The sequence below is a fragment of the Idiotropiscis lumnitzeri genome, chromosome 20 (genome assembly GCF_059441095.1).
Source record: "Idiotropiscis lumnitzeri isolate Australia: NSW breed Sydney's pygmy pipehorse chromosome 20, RoL_Ilum_1.0, whole genome shotgun sequence".
Lineage (NCBI taxonomy): Eukaryota > Metazoa > Chordata > Actinopteri > Syngnathiformes > Syngnathidae > Idiotropiscis > Idiotropiscis lumnitzeri.
Window position 1 is genome coordinate 102501 of NC_142410.1, and position 10000 is coordinate 112500.

A 10000-nucleotide genomic window follows, 5' to 3' on the forward strand; every position below is an offset into this window, starting at 1 on the left:
AAAGTTTCGCCTAACATCGCAGGATTTTTTTGGTAGTCCAAGTGCATACCACATCTTGATTGTGTGGATTAATGTATTACTTTTGAATCATGCATACACATGGGGATTTTTTTTTAATAAAGCTTAAAAATAAATAAATAAAATATATACATTTTAGTTTTCGTTTGGCCAGTCCATTTCCCTAATTTAGGCCTCTGGTTTCTCTACCTTCTGCTTTAAGAAAAAGGGGCTTGGTGACCAAGAAGAGTGAAATATGTTTCCAAGTGTTTCTTTTTGTAGTAGTGCAACTCTGCATCGTGTATAGTTTCAGTTCCATTTTAGAATACAATAAAAATTACAGCTAAAAATGTTAAGTCCGCAGTATCATTTACAGTATAAACATGTCAGGAATACTGGTACAAGCTGCAAATTTTAATCAAACTTGAATATACTATTATCTTAATTGTCTTTATGCTAAATTTGTACAGAACTCAATGACAGATAGTGATGGTTATATAAGAGCAGCTATTTGCTTGTGCAATGTGCCATGATTTACACCTGATTCGTTGACTAAATGCGGCTACCCTTGGTGTTAATCGTCAAGAAAAATAATCATTTGTGACAGCCCAAATAAAAATATGTATACGTTACTGTTTATTAATGTTATTGCAGAGATTATTCACCACAATTGGTAACTACAGAGTGATGAAATTCACCTGCTAATAATATGTGCTAATTTAATTATGAGGGGGTATCTAAATTACCAACATCATTTATCTTTCATGAAGCCTGTGTCTCTTGCTGTTCTAACGGACAAAATGGTTTAATCCCTGCAGTTATGTATTAATCTATTTGATGATAAAGGGGATTTACATTGTTATTAATGTCGCAAAAAGCTGTCCCGAAAAATTTTCTTAAGTTAGCAGCAATAGAAGCTTTAATGTGGGTGTTCTTAAATCTGTAGAACTAAATGGACACATTCCATTCCAGCTTCCGATTATAAACCCAATTCCAATTAAGTTGGGAAGTTGCACTAAACATAAAAACAGAATACAATGAGTTGCAAATCATGTTCAACATATATTTAATAAAATACACTATAAAGATGATATGTAATGTTCAAACTGATACATTTTGTTTTTTGAAAATAATAACAAAATTTTATGCTTAGAACACTTTCCCAAAAAGCTGGTACAGGTGGTGAAAAAGACTGAGAAAGTTGAGCAATGCTGATGAAACACCGGTTTGGAACATCCCATAGGTGAACAGGCTAATTGGAAGGTGGTGGTTGCCATGATTGGGTATATATGGAGCTTCTCTCATTCACAACTAAAGATGGGCGGAGGTTCACATCTTTGTGAACAACTGCGTGAGAAAAGAGTCAAACAGTTTAAGGATAAGCTTCATCAACTTACAATCGCAAGGAATTTTGGAATTTCATCATCTGCGGTCCATAAGATAATCAAAAGGTTCAGAGAATCAGGATAAATGCATGTAAGCCGCAAGCCCAAAAACCAACATTGAATGCCTGTGACTTTCAATGCCTCAGGCAGCACTACATCAAAAATCAACAATGTGTAAAGGATATCAGGACATGGGTTCAGGAACACTTCAGAAAACCAAAGTCTGTCAATACAACACTACGTCTGTCAGTGCAACTTAAAACTCTAATATGCAAAGCAAAAGCCATTTCTCAACAACACCCAGCAACGCTGCCGGCTTCTCTGGGCCCGAGTTCATATAGGATAAGGATGCAAAGTTCAAACGCGATATTCTGTGTGGGGTTCAGTTAGTGTCTGCCATCCAAGCAAAGTCTTTTTCATGGACATCTTTGCTTATTTCAGCAAGACAATGCCAAAGCACATTTCGCACGTGTTACAACAGCATGGCATTATAGTAAAAGAGTACAAGCAGTAGATTGGCCTGCCTGCAGTCTAAACCTGTCTCCCACTGACTATGTGTGGTGCATTATGAAGTGAGCGTAAAATATGATAATGAAGAAGCTGTACATCGAGCAAAAATGGAATATAATTCCACCTACAAAGCTTCAACAATTAGTGTCCCCAGTCCCCAAATGTTTATTAAATGTTGTTAAAAGGAAATCTGAATTAACAGTAGTAAACATTTTTTGGAACATGTTGAAATTCTAAGTTAATGATTATTTGCTAAAAACAAGAGAGTATATCAGTTTGAACATTAAATATATTGTCTTTGTAGCGTATTCAATCAAATATAGGTTGAACTTGATTTGCAAATAATAGTATTCTGTTTTTATTCATGTTTAATACAAAGTCCCAATTTCATTGGAACTGGGTTTGCACTAAGACTGGTCTTCTCTGTCTGCCAGACTGTTAATTGAAACATGAATGTTGAAAATACTAACCCAGATTTCTAGTTGGTTTATGGATGAATTATAAAATAAATGTGAATCTGAAAACCTTTGGGTGTAAAGGAGAAACATTATGTCAAAAGGATTCTGCGCAATATTGCGTAGCATTTGCAGCACTTTGGATGACTATATATTCATCAGAACCCTTGGACATTGACTTCAATTTGTTGAATGTTTTCCACAAACTAATCGCTATAATTTAAATTTAATGTTTCATCACAAAGCCATCAAGAGCAAGTGTAAAAAACTACATTAAGACAAAAAACACATGAAGCAATTCAGGTACTATTTCAACTGTTATGCGTATAAAAAAACCAATGAAAATACATTGTTCCTCTGTGAGCTTCTATGTCAGATGAGTTAGAATGTCTGTGTTCAGTGGTAATGTGTAAAAAAAAATGAGACACCTCAATACATAGCACATTTTATGCAGGTCTGGGGCTGCTGATATTGACAGCGTATATAGGAAAGGTTGTTTTATTGTTCATATATTTAAAAAATAGCTTATTTTAATGTTCAGACAGGAGAAAGAAGATCATAACATCTGTGATCTGTACATATATATGGTAATGATTGCGGAGAATATCCATACATTTTTAAGAGGTGTGGAACTGACCATGTTTCTTCATTACCTTACTTCGCCATTGGAAATATGTGCCTGTTGGTGTACAAACTCACACTGATACTCCATACTCCTTGCAGTGAACAATCCTTTTCCTGTTAGTCCTGGTTTGAACCCCAAATCTTAGGGTTCCTGTTTAATGTAGAATGTTCCTGAGCCATTACTCTCCTGATCGGAGGTGCCCTGGGAAAAGTTGAACTCATCCACCTCCATCATCTCCTCCTCCATTCGCAGGAGTGAGTCTGTAAGACAAAAGGACAAAAAAATAATCAGAACAATGGTGACACCGAGTCTTTAGATTCAGTGAATAACTATACATAATTTAGGTTTCTAAAATCTAAGTTATGACTACTTCAGAGTAAACAATACAATAAAGCAGATTGTCAGATCAAAGAGACAGACTTACTTGTATTTATACTTTTATGTCCAACCATTAGGGCTGCAAAATATATTGAAAAAATATTGTCAATCTCAATAATTGCCTGTCCAATTATTAAGTTTCATACTTTCATCTGACCTTGATCAATCAGATGCAATTCTAAATGCACATTGACATTCAATAGGTGACCATTACCTTGGGGCATTACTAAAACTAAATACATGCAAGTCATTTCAAATAATTAGCTAAGAATGCATCAAGCCTACTTATTTTGCAGCATGTAAATACTGTAAATACTTTCACCATATAAAAATGTAATTTCTTTACGTTACATGTTAAAAATCGCAAAAATATCGATACAACAATATTCATTCAACACCTGTGTCACAATACAACTATTTATATAGCGCATTTCACAACAATATCGTATATTTTTTTTATTGGCGTGAGCAGACTCAAAATAAACTGGTTATATTACCCAAAAACAGATGACTGGTTTCTGTTCAAAAGCAGAGTGCCCATAGCACTGATTAGTTTGATGTTACCTGATTTATGGGTTTGGTGGAGGTGAGTTCGGAGTTGGAGCTGAGTTGGCCCCTCGACATGGTAAAAGGGTGGACTCTGGTCTTCATCCCCTGAGAAGCTTCTCCTCCTGACTGCTTGAACAAAGGACCGCCGACCAACAGGAATCTTCCTCTCTAAAACATCATGCCAAACTGTGGTCAGCTATTAAACACAGATCAACTGTTACATGTCTCATGAGCTATTTCCTATCTTAGAGGAAAGGTTATGAACATTAAAATTTAGAATGAAACTCCAGGGCATCTGGAACAAAGCTGCCAGAACGAAGTTCGGTAAACTGATATCCCACGATTGCCCAACCAGTAGATCACAAGCATGATCCTAAGTAAACCGTGAGGGGTGTAGCGGATAACGTGCTGAGGGAGTGTGCTTTGGGGTGCTTGAATTGGTAGGGCCAGCTGGTGGGAACAGTTTATTTTGCGTGTGTGTGTGTGTTTGTGTTACTTTTCTTATATATTCTATGTCAGAGTACACTGCAGCCTGGGCAACCTATTTCTAATTTAGAGAAGTGGACCCCAAACTACGGCCCACCTCCACATTTGGTCAGGCCCCCTGAACAATACCAAAGAGCATTTTGATTTTTTTTGAGAAGCCGGAGGCGTTCCTGTTAGACAAGAACGCTCACTGGGCGTTCCTGTCAGCGTTTAGTCGACCAATGAGAGGGATCCAGTTAGAACCGGGGTGTTCCCAACACGACACAGTATCCTGCAGTGGGCCTTGGCGATATTAATTACCTGTATATTATAGTGTTAGATTTATGTCAAAATTATGTAATGGTAATGTAATACCACCAAACGTGTCTCTTGGTGTGAGGGGGCGTTCCCGTTGTCAGAACGGGCATTTGTGGCTGCAGCTGGACCATATTGTATTTTTTCCATAATTGTGTATTAGTACTTGATCATTATGTTGGACTTTTGCAATAAAATGTTCCTAAAATGTACGATCCCTCGCTATATTGCACTTCATCTTTCGCAGCTTCGCAGATTTTTTTTTACAGTGGTATTGTGCTCTGAGTAGCGGCCCTTTGGATTTAGAATAAGAACGCAGAGAGTTTCAAACGGGTGTCGATAATCTTTTATCTCTGAACAAGCCTGTTCAGCATTCTGCACCGTGAAAACTACAGAACAACAGAAAAACAATTGTAATAGTAGTTTCACAAATAATTCACATATCAATCATGTATACACAATGCTCCTATCAACTCAATACAAAGAAATGAATACAAATGAATCAAATTACACCATCTCAATTTGCCATCCAACTAATAATTTACATTTTTAATATATTTAACATTTTATACACTACCGTACCTCATTCCGCTCTCCAAGGGCGCTAGTTAACAGTTCCGACAGTCAGCTATCTTGGCTTAGCTTGGGATGCACATCGAGATTCTGAGCTACGGACAATGTAAAATAACGAAAAATCACAATGTCAATTCTTTCCCAAACAATCAAATTAATGCTCTTTACCAAGAATGCGTTAATGTAGATGGCTTTTTTACCGCTCCTCTGTCAACATATGAGCAAACATCTCAAAGTAAAGCAACCCGGAAGTTGAATAACAAAAAAAAAAAAAAAAGAAGAAATAACACGCTTAAAACAAACGCAGCAATGCCACAAGGTGGCACTGCAGGACCACAACTTCCCAGTTACACGCAGAAACAAACCACAACAATGCATCATCTCAAATGCCTTGTAAAATAATAATACAAAAAATAATAAAGCTGACTACTTTGCGGATTTCACCTATCGCGGGTTAATTTTGGAACGTAAAGTTGCATATCCATAATAACACAGAGATTGGACAATAAAGTCTATTATTTATTTTTGGCAGCATCATTAAAATCCAACATGACAAGGCGAAGCATGGATAACTTAATGTAAAGAATCTTCAAGTATCAAGTGTAAACGGTTAAACAGGTCAATATTGCACAGTGTTACGAACTTATTCTAAGTAAAAAAAAAAAACTTTAAAACTTATAAATAAAAATACTCATGACAAAACACTCTTCTCTCATATATAAACAGTACAAAACTTTGAAGTCTAAATATTGCACACTTTTTTGAAAACAATAGCTACTTTTACACAATAGGATCAAGTACAAATATGACAATAATTCTTCTCTTACAGGCTTTTTAAAAAGTTGTTACTTAAACTATCCTGGATTACACGCATTTTAGGAACAAGAAAAAATGTTTCTGCAAGATTATTGAAATTAGAATATAAAGAGTAAAAAGTAATGCAATATGTAATAGTGCAAAAATCTTAGTTTTTGGGGCTAGAAAAAGCCGCATATCCATCATTGCTGGTATCAGACATGCACGGTCACAAGTTGCAATGTTGCCATTAGTGCTGAACAGTGTTGTTTTTGGCGGGCCTTTTAGATTTAGTCTTAGTCATTGGGAAGAAAATGCTTAATTAGTTTTCGTCACATTTAGTCATTCCTATTCGTGATAATTTTAGTCTAGTTTTCAGCGCCAAAGACTCAAAGAGATTTTAATCTAGTTTTAGTTGGCGAAAACTCAGAGAGCTTTTAGTCGAGTTTTAGTCGACAGAAACAATGTTTTTGTCTAGTTTTCGAAAACAAAAAGTTTTAGTCTGTTAAAAATAGGCATACAAGGTTTCCACCCAATAGCAAAGACTTTCTGTTCGACTACAAAGGATCATGCATTACAAACAGCTAAAAGTGGTAACAGTGGAATCAGTGCTCATTGCTCCAAAATAAGCAGACAACCAAAACATTTTATATGGCAGCTGGTGTGGCTTTATTTTACTTAAAGTAGCATAAAATAATAATAATAATAATAATAATAATAATAATAATTTGCCCTTTATTAGTCCCACAATGGGGAAATTCGAGATTCGAACCCAGGCCTCCTGGGGAGACTGGGTCCTGAACGCGGCGCCTTAGACCACTCGGCCATCCTGGCAGCCAAATAAATACGTTTAAACAACAGACTTGTTAGTAGACTTGTTCTAATACAGTAGCACAAGTACAAACTATTAAAAATGTCTTCTTTACTGGTAACAGCTTGCTGTTATCACAACAAAGAAGCCTATCGAGTGTCACATGGTCCATCAAAGAAAAGCGTGTCAGTGAGTGTGAACCGAGACCAATGACCACTGAGGTCTATTTTTTTCATTTATTTATTTTTTTATGACCGCAGACGTGTTCGTGTTTTGTTGTGCCGGTGTGTGCAACGGTGTGTGCGCGGCGCATGCGCCCTGCTTGTTGGGCCTGCCCAAACGAAGGATAGGTTGCACGAGCATTGAAAGACAGATGACATGTACAATAGGAAGGGATGTCATAAATTTTAAACGTCTGACGGGCCACGCATTAACAATTTCGTCTTGTCTCGTCAACAAAAATTCATGTACGTCGCGTCATGTTTTCGTCATCAAAGAGCCACGTTTAGCTTGTCATTGTCCCGTTATGTCATGAAAAAAGGGGCGTTAACGAAATATTTAAAAACAACACTGGTTCTAAAAAGACGCTCTGAGAGGAAGCTTGTCATTGGTACGCACAAATACGAGATAGTTTTCCGATGCAAACTTTTTTCATAATGCGACTGTTAGCGATGTTAGCTTAGCACGTGAATGAATGTCAGTTGTTGACTCCGCTTTATCTGTTTATGTCGAACCTGTTTGACAGGCTTCATACTCAAGGTGGTGGTGTTTTAAACGTTTAAATAAGTCGGTTGTGCCTCCTCTGGATCTGGAGCTCTTCCTTTGATTGGGTTCATTTTTGTCAAATCCCCGGAAATTCAAATAGATGAACTTCCCTTCTTTAGCACAAGCTTCTCCCTCTCCTCCTCTATAGCGGCAGAAGTTACTTCCATTAAATTCACTTCGGTACTGGGCAATCACAGGAAAAACACGATGTGCACGTGGAGTGTGTTATTGTCGTGTTGTGCAGTCGCCTGTCTGCTCTTGGCCTCTCTCCCTGTCGCGACCGGTAAAAATGAACAACCTTGCCTGGTTTCTTCTGGCCTCGGTCACCTTTTTAATTTCAGTAAGTTCTCCCAAAAGGCATCAGGCCATTTAAACCTGACAATAGCCACATGCATTTCAGTAATAATATCCATTACAAAATATTAAAAACTTTCTTTGTCACAGGCCACACCGAACGGCAAATAATCTTGTGACACAAAATTGCATCAGACAAAGCGCATCTGTAACTACGCAAACTGGTGCTTGTTTACAGCCGACAGAGTATGCTCGTGCATCTCGGTAACTGGTTTTAGAATAACCTGAATTCACTCGCCTCAAATGTTACACAAATTGTTTTTATAAATGGCTATAGCAACCAATAAAAGTAGAAATACACTATAATGTGACCCCAGCACGAAATCGAACAGTAGGCAGACACGATAAAAGTACATCAGGAAACAAAGCAAATTAGTTCTTGTTTGCAGCCGACAGTATGCTGGCACGTCTCTGGAATCAGGTGCCGAATCTCTGACCCTGACGCCAGTACGAAATTAGGAAGGCAGACATACAGTCAGTCAGTAGGTTAAATCTTAACTCATAACAGAAGCGAATGTCTTCTCAAAAGGGTTTTCAACATGCCAACAGATATAGATAGAGATATCAATTTTTAAGGCCCTTCCATGTATTATAAATCATTTTAAAAGGAAGTAATGTAGAATTAGAATTAGGGATGTAAAGATTCATTGAAAATCTATTTAATATAGATATAAACTGCTCAAAATATGCATTGATATAAAAAATAAATAGATAAATGAATCAATTTGCAACCCCATGTTAACCAGAGCCGTTGTCTCCTGTCTGTGCTGCATATGCACAATAACTTAATACAATGTAAACCACCCTTTCATAGCACAGCGGTGATAAACGTGCACCTTAAAAAGGAAGCATGTAGCGGCTGATGCCTGATTTCAATTTAATTTACGACGGGGAATGTCGTGTCTGATAGCAAGCTGGAGTTAGTACGCACAGGCTACAGTGTGCGTCTGATGGAAAGCCACATGTCGTCCTGTTGCAGTACCCTAACAACTTCTACTGTGGATTGTGGCGGCAGCAGTCGGTGTCTGCGTTGGAAGCAGAACAGGAAACCGGTCAGCTCAAACTTAGCAGAAGTGTGAACAAAAAGATGATTTGTAAACTGAAACTGTTAGAATAAGCAGGAAGCACGTGGGCGAGTGTGATAAAGTGTTCAAGTTTACCATTCTGTATGAGTTGCATATTCAAATTGCTTAAGCTGTGATGCAAATAAAAAACCACACGGGAGCAGGAAGCTTTAGCTTTTTCTCTGGGCCTTCTCACTGAGAGGTCCGGCGGACTGCTCATCGCGAGTGACTAAGACATGTGCTTAAAGGCATTTACACAAATTCAAGTGTTGGATTTTTTATACTTCAAAATTGACAACATTTTTCAAACAATAAATATCGGCTTGACATATCGGTTATTGGCCGTCATGACAACTAAAAATCTGTATTGTTATCGGCCCTGAAAAAAAGCATATCGGTCTATCACTACTCCAAAGTCCCACAAACATCAAGGTGTGAGATCCTCATGAAGTTATAAGTGTGCTTAAAGTTAATACTCATCCACTTCAAAAGCATAAACAGTTGTAGTGGGCTCAGGAATACATGGAGACTAATTTCCAAGCAGTTTAGTTTACCGATGAGTACTGTGCAACCCTAGATGGCCCAGATGGCTGGAGCAGCGGATGGTTGGTGAATGGCCACAATGTCCCAACAAGGCTGAGACGGCAGCAAGGGGGTGTCATGTTTTGAGCTAGGATGAAGGTGAGAGAGCTGGTAGGTCCCTTTAGGGTCCCTGAGGGTGAGAAAAATACCTTTGCAAAGTATGTATAGTTTCTAACTGACGAGTTTCTTCCAAGGTACAAAAAAATACAACCGTACCTTCTGACAAAATAAAATCATCATACAATACAATACAATTTTATTTTTATAGCACATTTTACAACAGATGGAGCTGTAACAAAGCGCTTTCCATATGGTGTAATATAAATTAGCAGTTAATAAGAACACACATCAAGATACATTTACATCTTTACAATAGA

General features: G+C 37.6%; 1 protein-coding gene across 6 annotated transcripts in view; it reads right to left on the reverse strand.

Annotated features, from left to right (window-relative positions):
* mbtd1 (mbt domain containing 1) overlaps positions 1–10000 on the reverse strand; it is a 138244-nt gene that overhangs the window by 351 nt on the left and 127893 nt on the right. For 2 of the 6 annotated variants that reach the window (XM_088283641.1, XM_088283639.1), the window contains 3 exons: positions 3915–4067; positions 3397–3429; positions 1–3232 (listed from right to left, as the gene is read on the reverse strand). The exon at positions 1–3232 is cut by the window's left edge and continues 351 nt beyond it. In XM_088283641.1, the coding sequence (XP_088139767.1) occupies positions 3114–3232; positions 3397–3429; positions 3915–4067 (305 nt within the window). In that variant the 3' untranslated portion in view covers positions 1–3113. Of the gene's footprint in view, positions 3233–3396; positions 3430–3914; positions 4068–5261; positions 5348–10000 lie in introns of those variants that run through there. The other 4 variants (XM_088283640.1, XM_088283644.1, XR_015839975.1 and 1 more) reach the window with 4 other exon arrangements.